This window comes from Geotrypetes seraphini, chromosome 13, assembly GCF_902459505.1.
Source record: "Geotrypetes seraphini chromosome 13, aGeoSer1.1, whole genome shotgun sequence".
In the NCBI taxonomy this organism is placed as follows: Eukaryota; Metazoa; Chordata; class Amphibia; order Gymnophiona; family Dermophiidae; genus Geotrypetes; species Geotrypetes seraphini.
This window is the reverse complement of record NC_047096.1, coordinates 68,981,449-69,005,883: the sequence shown is the minus strand read 5'-3', so window position 1 is coordinate 69,005,883 and position 24,435 is coordinate 68,981,449. Positions and strand designations below refer to the sequence as shown.

At 44.0% G+C, this 24,435-nt stretch overlaps 1 protein-coding gene across 1 annotated transcript in view; it reads left to right on the top strand.

Annotated features, from left to right (window-relative positions):
• Nucleotides 1-24,435, top strand: part of DCAF7 (DDB1 and CUL4 associated factor 7) — a 42,035-nt gene that overhangs the window by 2,721 nt on the left and 14,879 nt on the right. Inside the window, exons 2-4 of the mRNA XM_033918651.1 lie at nt 4,656-4,814; nt 6,152-6,263; nt 17,503-17,621. Coding sequence (XP_033774542.1) covers nt 4,656-4,814; nt 6,152-6,263; nt 17,503-17,621 — 390 coding nt within the window. The remainder of the gene's footprint in view (nt 1-4,655; nt 4,815-6,151; nt 6,264-17,502; nt 17,622-24,435) is intronic.

Here is a 24,435-nt window from a genome sequence, read left to right as displayed (position 1 = left end):
GCCTCATTCTCATCCTGGAGAATCAGCTCTTCATACTCTGGACTGTAAACATGCTTTGGGCCTTCTATCTGGAACACATCAAACCACACAGATCTGCTCCTCAACTTTTTGTCTCCTTTGATCCAAACAAGTTGGGACATCCGATTTCTAAGCGTACCATCTCCAACTGGATGGCTGCTTGTATCTCTGCTATACCCAGGCTGGACTGCATCTACAGTCTAGAGTCGAGTCATAGCCCACAAAGTCGGAGCCATAGCTTTCCTCAGATCCACTCTTATTGAGGAAATTTGCAAAGCTGCCACCTGGTTCTCGGTTCATACTTTCACCTCTCATTATTGTCTGGATGTTTTCTCCAGACGAGATGGCCATTTTGGCCAGAGAGTATTACAAAATTTATTCTCCTAAGTTGCCAACACTCCCACCATCCCATTCTGGTTAGCTTGGAGGTCACCCATATGTGAGAATAGGCTGCCTACTTGTCCTGGGATAAAGCACAGTTACTTACCATAACAGTTGTTATCCAGGGACAGCAGGCAGCTATTCTCACAACCCACCCACCTCCCCTTTTTGGCTTCTCTGCTAGCTATCTGAACTGAGGAAACTCACCCTGTGCGAGAACTGCTGCCAGCCATTCAGAAAGTGGTGCGGGCCCAAGCGGGAGCGTGTAAAGCTAGGGCCTGACTGCCGCACTCTTGACTCGTGCACCTGCTACCAGAAAATAATGCAGAGCTATGGAGGTATGGCGGTGAAGATAGCGGCGGCGGGAGGTTTGTTTTAAAAAGGTGTGTGGCAAGGGGGATTGCAATTGTATGGGGGGCGGCGAGGCAATGTTTAAAAATTGCATCTTTGGGTCCTTTTTCCAAAAATTCCCACTCAGTCTCGAGCCCTCTTTTACATGTTCCCGGCTCAGTATCCTTGTTTGATACTCTTGTCCGATGTGTCGATGTCAGATCGACTATCGGCTTTCCCCTTCTCCTCAGTTTAAAGCCATGTCTATGCCGTTCTGGACGTTGTGTGCCAGCATCCTCGTTCCAGCCATGCTCAGGTGCAGTCTGTCCTTCCTGTAGAGCTTGTTTTTCCCCCAAAAAAGTTGTACAGTTCCGTACAAAGTGGAAACCTTCCTCTTCGCACCATCTCCTCAGCCAACCGTTTATTGCTTGCAGCTCAGTCTGCCTCCTTGCATCCGCCCTCGGTACTGGCAGGATCTCTGAGAAAGCTATCTTCCTTGTCCTCAGCTTCAGTTTCCTCCCCAGGATCTTGAACTGCTCAGTTAGTGTAGTCCTGTTGTAGTTCCTTCTGCTGACGTCATTGGTTCCAACGTGGATTATCACTGCTGTCTCCTCCGTCTCAGCTCCTTCCAGGATTCTCTCGATTCTGTCGGTGATGTCCTTCGTTCTTGCCCCCGGGAGACATGTCACTAGTCGGTCTTCTCTCCCTCCTGCTATGTGACTGTCCACTTCTCTCAGGATTGAGTCTCCCACTACGATTGCAGATTTCCCCTTCTTCAGCTTCCTCTTTGGTCTCGGGTCTGTATCAGTGACGAGGTCCGCTAATCTACCCTCTGGGTTCTGGTGGGTCTCTGCCTGCTCGTTTCCTCCGCAAGGTTCTTCTCCCGTGGCGTCTGGTGGATTCTGTCCTCCATCTGTTGGTTCCCTTCTGAATTTCTGGTGATCCTGTGCCTCCACCATCCTGCAGGCCTCCTCAATGAATCTCTCGAGCTCTCTAACCTGCTCCTTGATGTGGCTCTCTCTGGTGGTATCCTCAGTTGCCCAGCATGGTTCCTCTGCGGTGCGGAGTCCCTCCAGCTCCTGGACCCTGACTTGCAGTCTCCCGACCTCCTTTTTCAGGCTATCCAGTTCCTGGCATCGACTGCATATGTATGCCTGCCTCCCGTATATTACTTGACAGGAATTATAATCTGTGTGGCCCCTTAAATAAAAAACATTTTTGAGTCGCCAATATCAATAATTTATTTGTTTGTAAGAAAAAAGCATAGTATGTACAGGAGCAACAGCTAAAGTGTCCCCAACTCTCTATTTACATCTCTATATTTAAGTAACTGTCCCAGATTTTTATCTCGCTCGTATGCTATACGGGGAATATCGGTAACACTATGAAACCTCAACATATCCCAATGTTTAATGATAACCTGACGCAACTTAATTGCTATTGGAGAATAAGGCAACATACATGTGACTCTATTATCCTTTTGAATACTTTGACGAGGTAATAGCAACCACTCATGATTAGCGTTCAAAGCACAGTTCATTGTTTATACTTTGATTGGAATAATGTCTTTGCTTAAGGCGACTACACATAGTTTTAGCTTACTCTTTAAAATCAATAGAAGAACATAGCCGCTTTAAGTGTAGCATCTGACCAATAGGAATACTATCCCGTAATAGTCTCATATGATAATTCTGGTAATGGAGGAGTGAGTTCCTGTCAGTGATTTTCCTATAAATCGAAGTATGAAATTCCCCTTTATGATACTGTATCATAATGTCCAAAAATTTATCTGATTCACACCAGCACTCTATAAACTTGAGGTTGGAGTCACAGTTGTTAATATATTTAATAAATTAATCTAGCTCAGAGGACGAGTCCTGCCATATGAAAAAAAACCACTATCACACCGGGAGATCACCTTGACCACTGGTGAGAAAATAACCATAAGTAAATCCGAAGGTATTTGGGGTAATACTTGACTTGGAACTGATCATGAGAGACCAAGTCAACTCGCTGGTCAAGAAGGTCTTTTGATTAAGGTAGCTGAAAACAATCAGACCAGCCTTAAATCCAACCCACTTCAGAACAGTGGCCCAGGCAGTCCTCATCCCCTATTTATTTATTCATTTTTCTATATCAGTCTCCCAGGGGAGCTCAGAACGGTTTGCATGAATTTATTCAGGTACTCAAGCAGTTTTTCCTCTCTGTCCCGGCGGGCTTACAATTTATCTAACATACCTGGGGCAATGGGGGGATTAAGTGACTTGCCCAGGGTCACAAGGAGCAGCTTGGGTTTGAATCCACAACCTCAGAGTGCTGAGGCTAGAGCTTTAACCACTGGGCTACACTCTCTCTAACTCCCTGTACTGCTGCATTGCTGAGAGAGAGATTAAGAAACTGCAATTACTCCAAAATATAGAAGCGAGGCTGATCCTGCGCAAGAACAAATATGAGAGAGCAAGTCCACTTCTAAAAGAATTGCACTGGCTACCAGTCAAGAGTAAGTTTCAGTTCAAAATTGCATGCATGGTTCATAAGGCTATTTACGGAGAAAACTCAGCTGGACTAACTTCACCATCCAGGTTACACAATCCTTCAATGACGTGAGGACAATCCAAAGCTGGAACTACCACTTCCCTCCCCTCGCTTAGTCCAGAGGAAAGCTCTTTTTTGAGACCACCTTCGAATTCCAAGGCCCCAAAATCTGGATCCGTCTTGCGAGCAGCTTACGCCAGCTTCCTACTTCCAATTCAGGAAGGCGCTGAAAACACCTTTATTCTCTTTACTATATTGACCTATTCTAATGCAATCATTTGTAAGACATCTATGCCTCTGTATCATTTCTAATATGTGTAAGCCGCAATGATTCCTAGCTAATACTTGTGGGATACAATAATCGATATGGTATGGTGCTGTATTTTTGTGAGTGCTGTGTTCTAATTCCATTGTTCAATTGTGCTTTTGATTTCTGTAATATATGAGGTTATTTATTTGTGCAACTATGGGAAGAGCATTAGTAGTAAACTTGCTTAGTTTTTACTGTTTTAAAAAATGCAATAAAAGCTAAAGAAAAAACCCACTAAATCGTTAAAGTACATGTGTATTTAGTTTATGTACTTAAACATGGGTAAATATAGAATAAAACCCTCAAATCATCCCAAACCTTCACCATCTTCCATACCCTCAGTAACCTTGAAACTGCACCATGTGTGCATTGCAGACAATGTATATTTAAAAAGTGCTATAGTAAAACCTAGCTAAGTAGTTCTCTTCTTTTGAAATAGGATTATGGCACTCCAGACGGTATTGAGTATTCTAATGATATGGCAGTGCAGTGTTGTTTATCACAGTAATCTTTTAAGCTAAAGTTAACACAAACACATTTTAATTTTGAAAGAGCATTTGGTTCTTCATCCAGCTGGTGCTTTTTTATGCTTGCTGAGCCAAAAGAAAAAGTGGTAATTAAATTCTGTTGTCGGTGATTGATTCTCCACCCCAGAATCAGAAAGTCAGTGCACTACAGTATAATCACAACCTAATCGAATTTTATTTTTGTAGGCATCTGTTATTTTGACAAGTTATACTGTATCTTATTTTAGCCTTTTTGACTCTTATTTCTACTGATCTTAGTTACAACTGCATAATACACAAGGGTTTAACGACAGATTGCCATCATGTGGTTAATTGAGTGAATTGACAGCATCTACATCAATTTTACCAGTGATAATGGGAAAGTTCATTGGCAGGACTAATTTTTTAAAAAAATGTGGGTATACACATAATTTCTAAAGATGAGCCCTCTGTTTACCCAAGCTCTTGTATGACATCCTTTTTTATTTAATCCCTGTTGGTGTCATGTGCTGTACATATTGACTTTATGAATCTGATGTTGCTTGAATAACTTATTTGTTAAAATTTTTATGCAGGTTCAGCTTGTTGGACTGGATGAAGAGAGCTCTGAGTTTATTTGCAGAAACACCTTTGACCACCCCTACCCTACAACAAAACTCATGTGGATCCCTGATACAAAGGGAGTGTATCCAGACCTGTTAGCAACCAGTGGGGACTATCTTCGTGTGTGGAGAGTAAGTACAAGAGTGTGAAAAGGAACTGACACGTAGCTACTCCTTTGCCCTGCTTTCTACAATGAGAACATAAGAATTGCCGCTGCTGGGTCAGACCAATGGTCCATCGTGCCCAGCAGTCCGCTCACGCGGCGGCCCTCTGATCAAAGATCAGTGCCCTAACTGAGACTAGCCCTACCTGAGCATGTTCCGGTTCAGCAGGAACTTGTTTAACTTTGTCTTGAATCCCTGGAGGGTGTTTTCCCCTATGACAGACTCTGTAAGAGCATTCCAGTTTTCTACCACTCTGGGTGAAGACTGCAACATTTATCTGTGTTTGATTGTTACGCTTCTAGTTATCTTTCTGAGTATGGTTGTATGTTTTCAAATTTATGTTGTACAGGTTTTGCATGTGATGCAGTGTGCTGCTTATTTAACAATTTGAAAGCATTGTTACAGTAGCCTTGTTTTATGCCAGCTGCACTACCTGAAAACTGTCTTAGGACATCTAGCAGCAGTAAAAATATGAAGGCCCAAACCCCTGCCTCCAGATATTTGGAAACAATTTATTTTCCCGAGACCAAATGGAAAAATTGACACCCCCCAAAAAAAACAAAACAAAAAAAACAACCTCCAAACAAAAAAGTGCACTCGGAAAATGAGTTTTCTCTTTGTTTTGTAATTTAGATAATGCTGATTACAGAAGATGATGGTTCTTTTTGCCATCTGAAATTTAAAAACAATGCACTTCTTCCATGTTTGCGGTTTTGATTATTTGCGGTTTTTAGCTTGCTGGCTCCTCCCCTAAATTATGTCAGCTTGCATGTAGAAATCGATGATTCCAAGCATTTACAGAGAAAATCGCTGATTCCCAGCACTTTCTTCACTGTGTTTTATCTCTTCTTCAGGAACAGGCCAGGCTTCCCACCATGTTATTTGTGGTTTCACCATATTTACGATGGTTTTTAATAGAAAACAGTGAATAACACATGAAAAAAGTTATTCGTGGTTTTTCTGTATTTGCGGGGCTGTTAATCCTCTATCATAGCGAATACAAAGGGAGAAGTGCAGTAAAAGATTTTTTTCAACTGATGAAATCTTGGACCTATTCAGATATTTAGGTTGTAGCATCTTGAACATTTATAACTAGCATTGGCTATATTTGTAATAATGGTTTGATATGCTAATGAAATTGAAGTACACAAATGGGGGAGACCTCTCCCCTCTTAGAATTTCTTTTTCCCAATGATAAATTAGTTTCCTTGGCAGGCTATGAAGCAGGAGTGACTTGAGTCTGGGATGCTGCTTGTTCATGTCCTAGGAAAATTGTAATCTGACTTACATTTCTTGTTTTTCAGGTAGGGGAAACAGAGACCCGATTGGAGTGTTTACTTAATAATAATAAAAACTCTGACTTTTGTGCCCCACTGACGTCCTTTGATTGGAATGAAGTTGATCCAAACCTCCTAGGTACGAGTAGTCAATTGTTTAAAACTGAAGAAAAATTATTTGACATAGAATAACTCGAATTGTAATTCTGTCTTAATTGCTTCAGCTGTAGGAACGGGGAGAGGGGATGTTTACATGCATGTGTGAGATTAAGCTGTTGACACCAGAGGCATAATTGGCATACCCCTTTCCATAAGGAAACTTTCTAGTGCAATGTATCTAGTAGTCCTGAATGCTAGGGTTGTGCATCTGAACCCGCAAGTTGCTGCAGAATGCTGTCAGTCATCTTTGAACTCCGCCTTCTTCCCAGGAAACTGCTTCTGCCCCTTCAGGTTTTTTTTTTTCCTGCAAACAAGTTGCTCAGAAGTGTTTCTGCTCTTTGGTTTTATTTTGTGGTATTTTTTTCTTAGTGTTTGGTTGGAGGCTCAGTGCCCAGAGGTTCCCAATTGTTGGGACCTCTGCCTGGAAGAAGATGAGACTCGCGCTGCAGAAGTCTGTTGCTAGGATCAGCCCTCGAGGACACCTAGCTAGGCAGCCTGCTTTTGTATTTTTGGAGCTTGGAGATTGTGTCGTTGTCCCCTCCCCTCCCCCCCCCCCTGCATAGCTGCTCGCATCCCTGATTTATCAGGAGCTTGAGCGCAGGCTATTTGTCTCCTTCCTGGCTTGGCTGGACTTAATAATGGGCCAGCTGCATGGTCCTCTCCCCTTTTGTGGTGTGAAGTTTTCTGGGGATTGAAGCTGTCCGACATCGGTCTGACTGGCAGCCTGAAGACAAAGTTCGTCCCAAGAACCTGTGAGGCAGAGTTCTTCTCTATTTGTCCCAGCTACACACCTAAGCTGAAGCAGGCAGGCACATGGCACAGTAAGTAAGGCTAATTGTGTGTGTGTGAAGGGGAGGATTTCTCCAAAAGTGAAATTTGAAGGTTTCTGCAGCTAGAGCCAAGGTCTCCCACCTCTAAGAACCCCTTTCCCTGCATTTTTTATATATCTCCTCTCTTGCTGGTCTTCTCATATAGACTAACTTCAGGAACCGCTTCCATGGTTACCGGAAGCGAGGAACAGCCTTTGTGGTTGGAAGGGGGGGTTCATTGCAACGGACATCCAATTCAGCATCATTGGTCACTGATTCGGCAAAAGTGGTCTGTAAATCGCCTAGAATGTGGAACCATTTGGCTAGCAGTGCAGTGACTGGAGAAGTCTCTGGAAGGCAAGGCAGTCAGGGTCTTCTCGGACAATGCGACAGTGGCCTATGTCAGCAAACAAGGAGGCACCAGAAGCACCCTGTTAAGCCTAGAATCTCAACTCCTCTTTCGGTGAACAAAAGCTCATTTGCAGGCTTTTGGCTGTGCATGTAGCAGGAGTGGAAAATGTGCAAGCCGACTTTCTCAGTTGATAGACTCTTGACCCAGGGGATTGGTTACTGTCTCCCGCCCACCCCCGGGCATTCAACTCCATTATTCAGCGGTGAAGACGTGCTTAGTTGGTTCTTATGGCCTCATCAGTAAACACAAAAGCGGCTTGTTTTTACAGCTGAAGATACGAGCCTGGAAGTGCGGAGTTGACATGTTAGTCCAACCATGGCCAGAAAAGAGCTCTTGCACGTGTTTCCCCCATGGCCCATGCTAGGGATTACAAGTCATCTGGGGTTGGTAGTACTAGTGGTGCCCAATTGGCCCCATAGACCATGGTATGCAGACCTAGTTTGCTTCCAGCCTAAAGTTCTCAGACTGCCAGTCCAAGTGAATCTTCTCACTCAGGGACCAGTCCCTATAGAGAATCAGGAACACTTTTGAGCTTACTTGATTAGATGGGCCATTTGGCCTTTATCTGCCATAATATTTCTGTTTCTATTCAGATGTGGTTGTTGCCACTTTAATACTTTGAGCTAAGAAGTAGTCAACGGTGGCAGCATAGAAGTCTTTTCAGTTTTGCTGTGCTGTGGATGATGTAGAGCAGTGATCTCAAACCCTTTGCAGGGCCACATTTTGGATTTGTAGGTACTTGGAGGACCGCAGAAAAAAAAATAGTTAATGTCTTATTAAAGAAATGACAATTTTGCATGAGGTAAAACTCTTTATAGTTTATAAATCTTTCCTTTGGGCTAAGTCTTAATAATAATATTGTCATTTATAGCTAAAGAGACATATGATCAAGAAACTATTTTATTTTACTTTTGTGATTACGATAAACACACTGAGGGCCTCAAATAGTACCTAGCGGACCGCAAGTTTGAGACCACTGATGTAGAACCTTTATGAGCTCACATTTCAATAGTCTTGGACTTTTTACAAGAGGGACTTCAGAATGGTCTGTCAGATTGCTGAGAGCGCAAATAGCAGGCTTTCCTGTTTCAAGCTCGGGTGGGAAAGAGGCTCTCTGGCCTTTCGAGATGTTGTCTCTGTCTTCTACGTCAACAGGAAGTTTGTTTGCCCCACTTTTTCACCCTACTGGGTCAAGAAAAAGGATCAGGTGTTGCATTTGCTGAATGTCAAGCAAGCGCTTCTCCGGTGCCTCAAGCAAGCGCTTCGCCAGTGCCTCAAAGTTGCCAATGAGTTTCGCTTATTGGATCACTTTTTATTCTGACCAGTCATGCTAAGAAAGGGAGGCATGGTAAGCAGCCGCTGATCACATTGAAAGCACACTCTACCAGAGGAGTTGCTACCTCATGGGTGGCGACTTGAGCAATTTCTCCCAAGGAAAATTGTAGAGCAGCTACATGATCTATTCTTACTTTTTCCAGGTTCTGTACAGTAGATGTAGCAGCCAGAAAAGATGACCCTTTCGGGTTCTCTGTTTTTGAAGGCAAGCTCAGGGGACTGCTTTGGTACATCCCTAGCACTCAGGACTAAGAGACACATTGTACTAGAAAGAAAGATTAGGTTCTTACCTCAATCTTTCTTGTAGATGTGTATAGTAGTTTTGAAGCTCCACTCTTTAAGTGGGCTTCACCTGCCTTCTGCCTTAGGATCAGTTTGGATTTGGAGACATCTATCTCTCAGATAAGCTGAAAAAAAAAATAATAAAACATGACAAGAAAGTAAAGTAAAGCCTGGTCTAAGTCTGTTTCATAGCAGGTCATGTGACTAGCTACGAGTACTATATAATATTAGTGCTGATTGCACTAGTTTTGGTATCTGTTTTGATCAGTTAATTGATAATGTATGTTGCAGAACAAAATTGTAGTGTTGATGATTTTTTTTCCACGTTTCCTTCCTTCCGGTTATGTCTGTCATTACAGTGCTGCTTGATTGCATTTGTATAAATTAAGGGAACAGGAGTAGCTTCCTGAGAAGGAGGTGTTCAAAGATGATTGACAGCATTCTGCAGGCAATTTGTAGCTTCATATTCAACTGGATAGAAACAGTTATTGGGTATCTAATATGTCACCAGTGCTGTTCAGCATCTTTCTGCAACCACTTGAGAAATTCATCAGAACATTGAAATGGGAATGCTACATTTATGCAAACAACATCCAACTGATTATCCCTTTGAAGAAGCAGGATGCGAAAACTAATCAGAGGATCCAGACAGGCCTAGAGAAAATCTTCAGATGGTTCCAAATAAATGGACTAGTAGCAAACAAGGAGAAAACAGAACTTCTTCTAATTAACAAATAGGGAGGAAATAGCCTGAGATACCAACTAACCCTGAACGGCAATTCTATAAAATCAGCCACAGATGGGGTGAGAAACCTACATTGACAACAAATAGCAGTTTTGTGCAGTATTGTTGAATATTCAGTAAATATGTTTATGAAATAGTTCAAATTTTGTTTTAAGTCTTCAGAATGTGTCAACCTCCAACCAACCAATTAGTTTCCTGGTTGAGGCATGTCCTGGCAAATTGATCCTCATAGGACTTGATTTCATAAAGCTATTTTTTATTTTGAATTAATAGGTGTTTCTAAAGTGCAACTAAAGTGCTTCTTTCAGTGCTATAACCAGTTCTAAAAACTTCAATCCTTAAGAGCCTTAATATAATTTAATTTGATTTAATATTTTGTACTTAGCTATTCATGCTTGCAGATCACATGAGTCGCTATTAGCTAGTCTTAAACGTCGGGTAGGGACCTGTGCTCTCCGACATGTTTCGCCACAGGTTTATCAAGAAGAAGTCACCTATGAAATGAAGCAAGTGGATAAAGATCATTAATTCCTAAATCTTTATGACAAAAGTGTCTCTTTAAAACAATTCAACTTGATATCAAGGTTGTAACAAACATAACAAGCATGAAGTTACCCCTTCAGTATTGATCTGCTGCATCCCAATCAAGCTTCTAAAGTGCTAAGATGGCCACAGTGTTCTTTCATAGGATTTTAAACTCGTGAGTTCATGTACGTCATTTGCTGATGTCACTTAGGTGGAGTTGACTGTATCTACTACACATCTAAAATTCTTCATATGCCTATAAAAGTACTATTGCTTACAAATATAGAAAGCATGTCTACATTAAGGTGGAGGTCCACTTGGCCAGTAGTGATGCTTACTCAGGATGGCTTAATATGAGCTAAAGTAGATTGCAGTTGCACAAAATTCTGTTTCAAATATTCTGACTTTAGTAAAATGAGAAATTGATTACCTGAAGAAATTGCTAATAGGATAGATAGAAAGAGAAGAAGTGGAAGGGTGGTAGTCCAAGCTCAAAGCAGCTATAAAAATGGTAACATCTTTTATGTCAGGAAAGTAAACAGAATGAAAAGAAAAAGGAAACGTATCTATTTCTCCAGACAAGTGGCTAAAAAACTAAAGGCAAAAAAGGAGGCATTCAAGAAATACAGAAGAACTTGAGAATGCAGAAAAATTGCTAGCTAAAACTCAAAGAAACATAGAGAGAAATACTACTAGTCAAAGCATAGTCTGAATTAAAAATGGCTAGAGATGTAGGTAACGGACATTTTTCAGATAGGTCTCAGCTGCTGGCTCCTAGATTTAATTAAAATTTGTCAAGGCCATCCCTAACCTTTCTAGTTTCTCCTTCCCCGTCCCTAAGACTAAAGGTGCTTCTGCAAATTGCTAGTAGAGGTCAGCAGTCTCCCTTGCCAAAGCATGCTATCATCTGTGTATCAGTAGTGCCTTGATAGATGAGACAGTTGCCTCTTTGTTTCACCTATCACCATGGCCTAGGTGCCCATCACGTTCTCTCATCTTTATCCAGTCTCTCTCACTCTCTCATATAACAGGCAACTGTACTAGGGACTTTGCCACATATTGTCCTTACAGCTGCGTCTCCCAGCTCTGATCACATTTAATCTCTTTAACTTCAAGACATGGGATGCAGGAAGTTCAAGAAGACTCATGGGACTTGAAACTGTAAGATTTTCTGCACTCAAGGCTATAGAAAGCCAAATCATGGTACAGAGTTGGGAGACAGTTTGTCTGCTCTGAAATAAATCAGGGATATGAAATCCTGAGTGCCAGGGTACAATTTCTAGGCAGCATGGAAAAAGGACTTGCTATTTAACATAAAATCCCATTTGTATACCACAGAACCTTAGTTCTCTGTGGTTTAACAAGTAAAGAGAACTAAATAGTCAGTGAAATACAAAAATCAATCTTCAAAGAATCTTGCAAACAAATAAGCTGTCAACAGTTTCCTAAAATATAAATAGGAAGTAGAGCCAGCTAGTAATCGATGGAATTCAGTATCCCAGCTAGCAGCTTGAAAATAGTAAATGTTGAAAGTATCTTTTATATACCCAACCCCTTACAATTGGAAATGCAAACAATGCAGAGGTATGCAACGAACGTCTAGGACTGGTAAATATAAACTGATCCATTAGATAACTTGGTGCAAGGCCTTGTAAGACTTTGTAACATATACATCTAAATTTAAAAAAAAAATACTCTAGTCTCCACAGGAAGCCAGTAATAAGGTGTCACATGATCTGTCTTCAAATTAAAAATTAAATGGCAGTGTTTTGTATTATATGTAATCTGTGTAGAATTTTGTGATTACCTGCTAAATGAACTATGTTACAGCAATCTAAAATACTTAGAACTAAGGACTGCACTAGTAGCCTGAATGGGGTGGTATCAAAATAAGATCTAATTGCTCGCAATTTTCGGAGCCTGAAGAAACTTTTCCAGACCAAAACATCAATATGAGCGCTCAGGTTCTCTTTTACCTCCCAGTCTGCAATCTCTGCACCCAACAGCTTGGTACCTCTTGACCTGATTTTAATCTCTGCCCCAGTACAAGCCATTATAGCTGCTTCCAGAAAACCACTTTACTTCATGGTGTTCTCTCCATCCCCTGGATCCCTCCACATCTTCTATTCCTTCAGTGTTGGACTACCTTCTTCACTTATCCAACTCTGGAGGACTTAAAACCAGAGTTCATCTCAATGCTATTAGTGCATACCATGTTCCTTTCAAAAATAAACCTTTAGCCACTCACTTGCTTGTTTTCCAGTTTATGAAAAGACTCTTGAACTCAAAACCTCCACTAAAACCGCCTCTAGTTATTTGGGATCTCGGTGTAGTCCTCGCCAGCCTGATGAATCTTCCATTTGAACCTATGACAACCACTGATCTTAAGTTTCTCACTTGGAAAGTGATAAGTGTCACTTCTGCTCGTCAAGTGAGTGAACTTCAAGCACTGGTTTGCAATCCACCTTTTACAGTATTTCATTATTACAAGGTAGTTCTCGTAACTCATCCTAAATTCCTTCCAAAAATAGTCACAGAATTTCACCTTAATCCATTGTGCTACCTATTTTCTTTCCAAAGCCTCATTCTCGTCCTGGAGAAAAAGCTCTTCACGCATTGGACTGTAAACGTGCTTTGGCTTACTACATACAGAGAACTAAGCTACACACAGGTCTTCACCTCGACTGTTTTATCTCTTTTGATCCGAACAGGTTGGATCTGCCTCTAACTAAACAAACTATTTCTGCATGGTTAGCGGCCTGCATTTCCTTTTGCTATGCTCAGGCTGGGCTGCCGCTCGAGGGATATGTTACAGCACACAAGGTCTGTGCTGTGGCAGTATCAATAACTTTCTTGCATTCCACTCCCATTGAAGATATTTGCAAAGGAGCTACTTGGTCCTCAATTCAATTCACACATTTACATCTCAATACTGTCTGCAATCCTATTCCAGATAAGATGGTCCTTTTGGCCAAGCAGTTTTACAGAATTTATTTTCTTCCTAAACGCAACTCCCCCAATTTTAATTCTTACATGTGGATCGGGGGGGGTTGGATTTCTATTAATAACATATATGAATGATAAGATATTATATTATATTCATGTGGTGGGAGGGGGTGGGGGTTATATCTTTTTGTTGTATGATATGGTAGATTTTCAAGTTATATTGTATTCTAATTGATTGATATTTACTGTACACTTGTGAATTATAAAATGAATAAAGAATTTAAAAAAAAAAAAAAGGCAACTCTCCCTCCATCCTGTTCTGTAAGCTAGGGAGTCCCACATGCGAGAATATACTCCTGCTTGTCCAAGGATAAAGCACAGTTACTTACTGTAGCAGGAGTTATCTGGGGACAGTAAGCAGATATTCTCGCATCTCTCCCACCTCCTCTGGTTGGCTTCTTAATTTGCTTATGGAACTGAAGAACCCTGAGCGAGAGGCTGAAGCGGACTGGAGCGCAGGTGGTCTTCTCGATCCTCCCAGTTAGAGGCAAGGGGAGAGCCAGGGATGAGTGTATCCTGAGGACTAACGAGTGGCTACAGGGATGGTGCCAGGATATGAACTTCGGATTCCTGAACCATGGAGAGGCGCTACAGGGACCAGACGGACTCCATATGACCAGTAGAGGTAAGTACGTCTTCGGACACCGACTAGCCGCCTGCTTCGCAGGGCTTTAAACTAGGTAAGTCAGGAGAGGGTACCCACTCGCATACCAGTGAAGTAAGGAACTATCCTGACGAGGTGAGTCGAAACTCCGAGGTAAGTACCCACACTGCAAACAGTTCTCTAGGGGTAACACCAACTCAGGTAGAAAAATTATCAAAGGGACTTAGCAAACATAAGGAGTGGAGGGCTATGTATGTTAATGCACACAGTTTAGGCAATAAAATTCTGGAATTGGAGACTGAAATAAGGAATGCTGACCTAGACGTGGCGGCGATATCCGAAACTTGGCTAACGGACTCTCATGGGTGGGATATGGCTATACCGGGTTACAACTTACTTCGTTGGGACAGGGGAGGGCAGGTTAGGTGGTGGGGTAGCACTATACATTAAAGAGGACATCAAAACCACCAGGATTACAGATGTCAAGTACACAGGGGAATCCCTCTGGGTAAACCTGGCAAGAGGCAGAGAAAAGTGCCTGTATCTTGGTGTGATATACAGACCCCCTAGACAACTGGATGACATGGACATAGACTTAATTGAAGACATTGAGAATATCACTCTACGGGGAGACACTGTACTACTTGGGTACTTCAAATGCCTGATGCAGACTGGAACACACTTTCAGCGACAACCAGCGCTAGCAGGAGGCTATTAAACTCCATAAAGGGAGCCCGTCTCAAACAAATGGTAATGGAGCCCACTAGGGCCCAGGCGATCCTCGACCTGGTACTCACCAACGGGGAAAGCGTCTCAGATCTCGGTAGGAGATACGCTAGCCTCCAGCGACCACAACATGGTATGGTTCAGCCTTAGGAAGAGCTTCCCCAGATCAAGCACAAAAACAAAGATACTTAATTTCCGGGGCACTGACTTCGCACGCATGGGTGATTTTGTCCATTGGACGCTGCAGGACCAAGCTGAGACAGGTAATGTGGAAACTATGTGGTCAACCCTGACATCAGCCATACACGAAGCAACTGACCGCTACGTAAAATCGGTACATAAACGGCTAAGAAACAATAAACCCGAATGGTTCACCACAGAGATCTTGCACCTTGTTAAGGAGAAGAAAAAAGCATTTCTTTTCTACAAGCGTACGGAAACAAGAGAAGCTAACATAGAATATAGGACCAGGTCTACAAGGTCAAAACAGCAATTAGGGAGGCCAAACTTTGTGTGGAAGAAACTCTAGCAAAGAAAATTAGGAAAGGGGACAAATCCTTCTTCAGGTATATTAGTGATAGGAAAAGGAACACAGACGGGATAGTACGCCTTAGCAAACCGGATGGGAATTACGTGGAAGCAGATTCAGATAAAGCTGAACTACTGACTGAATACTTCTGCTCAGTCTTCACTTGCGAGGCACCAGGACACGGTCTTCAGTTAGAGGCTAAGTCAAGCGCGGATGACCCGTTTCAGAATTTTGAGTTCACACCAGGTGAAGTTTACAGCGAACTGTCAAGACTCAAGGCAAATAAAGCCATGGGACCAAACAATCTGCACCCAAGAGTGCTCAAAGAGTTGTGTGATGTCCTGGCAGAACCGCTAGCCGCGCTCTTCAATCTCTCCCTAAGCACGGGGAGAGTGCCCTTGGACTGGAAAACAGCCAACGTCATTCCTCTGCACAAAAAGGGTTGCAGGGCAGAGGCTGCGAATTACAGACCAGTGAGTCTCACATCAACAGTGTGTAAGCTCATGGAAACATTAATCAAACGCAAATTAGACACGATCCTGAATAAGGGGAATCTACGGGATCCCAATCAACATGGATTCACCAAGGGTAGGTCCTGCCAATCCAATCTCATCAGCTTCTTTGACTGGGTGACAAGGAAGCTGGACTTGGGAGAGTCTATGGACGTCATGTACCTGGACTTCAGTAAGGCTTTTGACAGCGTCCCACACCGCAGGCTGTTGAGCAAAATGAAATCGATGGGGTTAAGAGACACTAACGGCTTGGGTTAATGATTGGCTAAGTGGAAGACTTCAAAGGGTAGTGGTTAACGGTACCCTCTCTAAAACATCGGAGGTGACCAGTGGAGTACTGCAGGGCTCAGTCCTGGGCCCACTCCTTTTCAACATATTCATAGGGGATCTGACTCAGGGGCTTCAGGGTAAAATAACATTATTCGACGACGATACCAAACTATGTAATATAGTAAGTGAATGTAATTTGCAGGATAGTATGGCACAGGACCTGCTTACATTGGAAAGATGGTCCTCGACCTGGCAGCTGGGCTTCAACACTAGGAAATGTAAGATTATGCACCTCAGTAGCAGTAATCCATGCAGAAATTACACCTTAAATGGAGAAACTTTAACTAGTACTTCGGCAGAACGAGATTTAGGAGTAATCATCAGTGCAGACCTGAAAATTGCCAGTCAAGTGGAGAAGGCTTCATCTAAAGCAAGGCAGATGATGGGATGTATCAATAGAAGCTTCATCAGCAGGAAGCCCGAAGTCATAATGCCATTGTACAGAACCATGGTGAGACCTCATCTGGAATACTGTGTACAATTCTGGAGGCCACATTACCGTAAAGATGTGCTCAGAATCGAGTCGGTTCAACGAATGGCCACCAGGAGGATCTCGGGACTCAAGGGTCTCTTGTACGAAGAGAGACTAAACAAACTACAGCTCTACACTCTGGAAGAACGTAGAGAGAGGGGAGACATGATTGAGACATTTAAATACCTCACAGGACGTATCAAGGTGGAAAATGATATCTTCTGTCTCAGGGGACCCTCGGCCATTAGAGGGCATCTGCTCAAACTCAGGGGCTGGAAATTTCATGGCGACATCAGGAAGTATTTCTTCACAGAAAGGGTGGTTGACTGTTGGAATAAGCTTCCAACGCAGGTGATCGAGGCCAGCAGTGTGCTGGACTTTAAGAATAAATGGGATACCTATGTGGGATCCCTACGAGGGTCGAACTGAAACATCGGTCACTAGGTATAGACTTAAGAGGAAGGGTCAGTAGGGTGGGCAGACTTGATGGGCTATAGCCCTTTTCTGCCGTCATCTTTCTATATGTCTATGTAACCGTGAGCTATCGTCTGGCAGGACTCACGTGTTTGCAATACGAGTAGTCTCGAAGCTTCTTAAGAAGTTTAAAGTGACAGTACATTTTTAGCACTGTTCTTATCAGGCTCCATGGATGACGTCACTCACATGTGTCCCCAGATAACACCTGTTACAGTAATTAATGTTCTATATTGCCTCCCCTAAACATACTGGGATGCAATGTTACATGAGCAGTCATCTGTTTCAGATAGGGTGTATAAGCTGGATGGCTGGCTTCTTACAACTCAACTCATTGTAGAATTACAGAGAACATCCCCTAAAATAATAGAAAAATCATGTTGACATACAGTAAATTGTAGGCACAATAGCCATAGAGGCTTGTCAGAGTTGTCTTTAATTTTCTTGCTTTGTTTCAGGAACCTCTAGCATTGACACTACCTGCACCATCTGGGGCTTGGAGACGGGGCAGGTCTTGGGGAGAGTGAATCTTGTGTCTGGCCATGTGAAGACCCAACTTATTGCCCACGACAAAGAGGTGATGATCTTTTAAACTCTTCAGGCCTTTGCATAATTATTATCCCCTGTCTATATATACAGTCCTGTGAAAAATTAGGATAACCTATGAAATATTCAGTCCTTTCTAAGAAATGTTCACATATCGATGACAAATCTTTTTTTTTTTTTTTTTTAATTTATCTCTGGAAAAGAAAGTGATGTAATTGCAGGTAAACTGCCAAAAATTTCCTTGATTTACTCATAAAACAAAAGATACCCACAAAAATGTGTATTCTAATTGAGGAATAAATTAGGAAACCCTAATAGCTAGTGTTACCCCCTTTGGCTGAAATAACTGCAGTGAGACGCTTCTTGTAGCCATCTACCAATCTCTGACAGTGGTCTGAGGAAAGTTTGGCCCACTCCTCAATGCAGAATTCTTTCAGCTGTGAGATTTTAGGTATTTCTTGCATGTACAGCCGGTTTCAAATCACCCCACAGCATCTCAATGAGATTAAGATCAGGGCTTTGACTCGGCCACTCTCGGACTGTCCATTTCTTAGTTTTCAGCCAGTCCTCGGTAGATTTACTGGTATATTTTGGGTCAATGTCGTGTTGCAGGATCCAGTTCCACTTTAGCTTCAATTTTCTTACTAATAGTCTCACATGTTCCTCAAGCACCCTCTGAAACATGGTAGAATTCATGATGGATTCTATGACGGTGAGCTGGCCAGGTCCTGCTGCAGCAAAGCATCCCCAAACCATGACACTTCTACCTCCATGCTTCACAGTTGGTATGAGGTTCTTTTCCTGGAATGCTGTATTTGGTATACACCAAACATGTCCTCTTTTCTGGTGTCCAAATTATTCAATTTGAGACTCATTTGTCCATAGAACACTATTTCAGAAGTCTTGGTGTTTGTCTACATTCTCTCTGGCAAACTTCAGTCTGGCCTTGATGTTTCTCTTAGAGAGCATAGGTTTCCTCCTTGCACACCTCCCAAGCAAGTTAAATTTGTTCAGTCTATTTCTGATTGTATAGGCATGCACTTTCACATCAACAATAGAATTATTTGGATTATTTGGATATACAATATTATTTGGAACAGCAATGAGAACACAAAGTCCGATTTCAGCTAATAATAATAAACTTTTATTAATTTTAACAGGGGTCGCCATACAGCAAATTACTCAGAACTGGAAGGATTACACTAAATTGAATTACACTTTTTGGTGGAATTCAATTTGTCATATATATAAAATGGAAAAAGTATTGGCATTACAACAAGGTTATATTAAAAAATTTAATAAAATATGGGGACCATTGCCAAATTATTCTACTGATCAGATATAATAACACATGTATAGAATATATAGAAGGGGTAGGGAGGGAAAACTATTGTAATATTGATATAAAATTCTGATAAAGGGTTTATTTAATTCACATTGTAAGAACATTTAATAATAATTTCAAGTGTTTTTTCATAATTGAATGTATTACATGTATTTCACTTGATGTAAGAATTTAAAAAAAGAATAAAAAATATTTATAAAAAAAAAAAAAAAACAATAGAAAGAGACTGCTGTAGGTCCCGTGACAACATTTTAGGATTTTTGGAGACTTCTTTTAGCATCTTGCGGACTGCTCTGGGGATCAACTTGCTTGGACGGCCAGACCTGGGCATGTTGGCAATTGTTTGGAAAGTTCTCCAATTGTACACTATTTTCTGGACCATGGAAACAGAATGTCAAATTCTTTTGAGATTTTAAATCCTTTACCAGACTTATAAGCTGCTACAGTCTTCTTTCTGAAGGCCTCAGACAGCTCTTTTGATCTCACCATGGTGTTCACTCTCACCGCAGCAGTCATGAGCACACTAAACTAAATGTCTGAGGTTTAAATAGGGCAAACCTCCTTCAAAATGCTGAGTAACAATAGTCTAATTGTGTGCACCTGATGTGATACACCTGTATATGATTTCAGCCACTTTAAGTGGGAGGATATGTGGGGGTGTCCTAATTTATTCCTCAGAATACACATTTTTGTGGATATCTTTTGTTTCATGAGTAAATCAAGGAAAAATTTTGTTGTTTACCTGCAATTGCATCACTTTCTTTTCCAGAGATAAATTAAAAAAAAAAAAAAAGATTTGACATCGATATGTGAACATTTCTTAAGATAGAACTGAATGGAGTGTCCTAATTTTTTCACATGACTGGTTTATTAAAACTTGTCATATTGTATATACCAAATTGGTGGATCTACAGCAGTGGTCTCAAACTCGCGGCCCGGGGACCACATGCGGACTGCCAGGTACTATTTTGAGGCCATCAGTATGTTTTATCGTAATCACAAAAATAAAATTAAAGTTTCTTGATCATATGTCTCTATAGCTATAAATGGCAATATTATTTTTAAGACTTAGCCAAAAAGAAATTTATAAACTATAAAGAGTTTTACCTCATGCAAAATTGTAATTTCTTTAATAAGACGTTAACTATTTTTTCTGCAGCCCTCCATGTACCTAAAAATCCAAAATGTGGCCCTGCAAAGGGTTTGAGTTTGAGACCACTGATTTACACTATGTACAGAGTTAAAAATAAAATATTAAGAGTGAAGCACCAGAATAAAAATTAGTCAAATCATTGAAGAAAAAGCATACAAAATAAATTCCATGCAATAGGATACCCCACCACTGGTGAAGCGCCAAACCTACTATAGCCTGAAAACTAACTGAAAAAGCTGAGTCTTGAGTAAAATCTTAAATTTGGTTTAAATGCTCACCCCCCAAAAAAAAAAAACCACCCATTTATTTCATATATTGGTGGGCAGATTGTTCCAGGTAAGAAATTGAACATGGATCTTGTTGATTCAGGAGGAGCCTGCTTTTGGTAAAGTAGCACTGTTCGCCGACGACGCCAAACTGTGTAATACAGTAAGCGAAAGCAATCTCAAGGATAGTATGACGCAGAATCTGATCACGTTAGAAAACTGGTACTCGACATGGCAGCTGGGCTTCAACACTAAGAAGTGTAAGGTCATGCATCTCGGCAGCAGAAATCCATGCAGAACATACACCTTGAATGGAGAAACACTAGCTAGGACTTCAGAAGAACGGGACTTGGGAGTAATCATCAGTTCAGACATGAAGGCTGCCAAACAAGTAGACAAGGCCTCATCCAAGGCAAGGCAAATGATGGGATGTATCAATAGAAGCTTCGTCAGCCGCAAACCTGAAGTCATAATGCCACTTTACAGAACCATGGTGAGACCTCATCTGGAATACTGTGTGCAATTCTGGAGGCCACATTACCGTAAAGATGTGCTTCGAGCTGAGTCGGTCCAGCGGATGGCCACTAGGATGGTCTCCGGACTCAAGGGTCTCTCATACGAAGAAAGACTGGGCAAATTGCAGCTCTATACTCTAGAGCAGGGGTGCCCACACTTTTTGGGCTTGCGAGCTACTTTTTAAATGACCAAGTCACAATGATCTACCAACAATAAAATTTAAAAAAAACACAACGCACACTGTACGCATAGAAAATGTTAATCATCATTCCTATTCCAGGGTTTTCAAAGAGGTCAAAGCAGATGACTCTATGCACTATCACTTCAGTAACAACCATACAAAAATAGACAAATATACTCCCTCCCTTTTTACTAAACCACGTTAGCAGTTTTTAGCGCAGGGAGCTGCGCTGAATGCCCAGCGCTGCTCTCGACACTCCTAGGCTCCCTGCGCTAAAAACCTCTATTGCGGTTTAGTAAAAGGGGACCTTAGTGTAAAATATAGACAGCAGATATAAATTCAGACACATTTTGATCACAAAATTTAAAATAAAATCATTTTCCCTACCTTGTCTGGTGATTTCATGAGTCTCTGGTTGCACTTTCTTCTTCTGACTGTGCATACAATCTTTCTTCCCTTCTTTTAGCCTGTATGCTTCTTCTCCTCCAGACCTCATTTCTTCCCCCAACTTTTCCTTCCTCTTCCCTGCCCTTTCTTTCTCTCTGCCTCCCTTTCATTTTTTTCTGTTTCTCTTCTTTCCTTCTGTCTCCCTGCCTGCCCTTTTTCTTTCTTTCTCCCTGCCCTCCCCCAAGCCACTGCCACTGCCATTGCCATCGGGGACCAGGACCCAAACGCCACCAATAACAGGCCCCAAGCTCTCCCTGCTTCGGCCAACCAGCATTCCTCTCCCTGACGTCAATTCTGCCATCGGGAAGAGGAAGGCTGATCAGCCCAAGATCGCGATCGACCTATTAGGGGAAATGCTGCCGGGTCCTGCCTTCGCGGAAACAGAAAGTAGGCAGGACCCGGCAGGAAGAAGAACAAATGCTTGTCTCCCGCATTAGCCCGTAGCGAACGCTTGCTTCAGGGCTCTCAACATGTGCGCGCCGGCTTCCCTTCTCCCCTCCCCCCCCCGGACATAACTTCCGGTTTCGGAGGGAAGAGAAGAGAAGCCGGCACGCACATGTTGAGAGCCCTGAAGCAAGCGTTCGCTACGGGCTAATGCGGGAGACAAGCATTTGTTCTTCTTCCTGCCGGGTCCTGCCTACTTTCTGTTTCCGCGAAGGCAGGACCCGGTTTTTTGTTCAGCAGCGGCAGATGACAGCTGGGCGGATCGCCCAGCTAAAAGGCCCTAGGGAGAAAGAAAACTGGAGAGGAAGGCTGATCGGCCCGTAGATCAGGACGGCAACACGAGTCTATCACAGAGCCCGGGATAGGCTCCGCGATCGACTCGCGTTGCCTTCCTGAGCTACTGGTCGATCGCGATCGACGCGTTGGGCACCCCTGCTCTAGAGGAGCGCAGGGAAAGGGGTGACATGATTGAGACATTTAAGTACGTCACAGGTCGTGTCGAGGTGGAAAATGACATATTTTTTCCCAAGGGACCCTCGGTCACAAGGGGGCACCCGCTCAAACTCAGAGGAGGGAAATTTAGTGGTGACACCAGGAAGTATTTCTTCACAGAAAGGGTGATGGATCACTGGAACAAACTTCCGGTGCAGGTGATCAAGGCCACTAGCGTACTCGACTTTAAGAATAAACGGGACATCCACGTGGGATCCCTACGAGGGTCGAGTTAAGGAACTAGGTCATTAGCACTCAGACTTAATGAGGTGGGTCAGTAGAGTGGGCAGACTTGATGGGCTGAAGCCCTTTTCTGCCGTCATCTTTCTATGTTTCTATAGTACGAATTAGAATCCAAGAGTATAGGCAAAGCTCACAGATATAAAGGAATACCCAAGTAATAAGCTTTATGATTGAGTGACAGAACCTTAGAGTACCGTATTTTCACGCATATAACGCGCGCGTTATACGCGTTTTTACCTACCGCGCATACCCCTCGCGCGTTATATGCGTGAGCGCGGTATACGAAAGTTTTAAAACATAGTTCCCACCCCGCCCGACGCCCGATTCACCCCCCCAGCAGGACCACTCGCACCCCCACCCCGAACGACCACTCGCACGCGCTCCCACCCGCACCCGCATCCACGATCGGAGCAAGAGGGAGCCCAAGCCCTCTTGCCCGGCCGACTCCCCGACGTCCGATACATCCCCCCCCCCCGGCAGGACCACTCGCACCCCCACCCCGAAGGACCGCCGACTTCCCGACAATATCGGGCCAGAAGGGAGCCCAAACCCTCCTGGCCACGGCGACCCCCTAACCCCACCCCGCACTACATTACGGGCAGGAGGGATCCCAGGCCCTCCTGCCCTCGACGCAAACCCCCCTCCCCCCCAACGACCGTCCCCCCCCCAAGAACCTCCGACCGCCCCCCCAGCCGACCCGCGACCCCCCTGGCCGACCCCCACGACCCCCCCACCCCCCTTCCCCGTACCTTTGGAAGTTGGCCGGACAGACGGGAGCCAAACCCGCCTGTCCGGCAGGCAGCCAACGAAGGAATGAGGCCGGATTGGCCCATCCGTCCTAAAGCTCCGCCTACTGGTGGGGCCTAAGGCGCGTGGGCCAATCAGAATAGGCCCTGGAGCCTTAGGTCCCACCTGGGGGAGCGGCCTGAGGCACATGGTCGGGTTGGGCCCATGTGCCTCAGGCCGCGCCCCCAGGTGGGACCTAAGGCTCCAGGGCCTCTTCTGATTGGCCCACGCGCCTTAGGCCCCACCAGGAGGCGGAGCTTTAGGACGGATGGGCCAATCCGGCCTCATTCCTTCGTTGGCTGCCTGCCGGACAGGCGGGTTTGGCTCCCGTCTGTCCGGCCAACTACCAAAGGTACGGGGAAGGGGGGTGGGGGGGTCGTGGGGGTCGCCAGGGGGGTCGCGGGTCGGCTGGGGGGGCGGTCGGAGGTTCTTGGGGGGGGCGGTCGTTGGGGGGGGAGGGGGGTTTGCGTCGAGGGCAGGAGGGCCTGGGATCCCTCCTGCCCGTAATGTAGTGCGGGGTGGGGTTAGGGGGTCGCCGTGGCCAGGAGGGGTTGGGCTCCCTTCTGGCCCAACTACCAAAGGTACGGGGAAGGGGGGTGGGGGCGTCGTGGGGGTCGCGGGTCGGCTGGGGGGGGGCGGGTCGGGGGTTCTTGGGGGGGGCGGTCGTGGGGGGGGAGGGGGGTTTGCGTCGAGGGCAGGAGGGCCTGGGATCCCTCCTGCCCGTAATGTAGTGCGGGGTGGGGGTAGGGGGTCGCCGTGGCCAGGAGGGTTTGGACTCCCTCCTGGCCCGATATTGTCGGGGAGTCGGCGGTCCTTCGGGGTGGGGGTGCGAATGGTCAAGCCGGGGGGGGGGATGAATCGGACGTCGGGGGGGGGTGAACGGAGAGTCGGGACAGCGCACGGAGAGGCGGGGCAGTGCACGGAAGGCAGGGGGGTGAACGGAGAGGCGGGACAGCGCACGGAAAGTCAGGG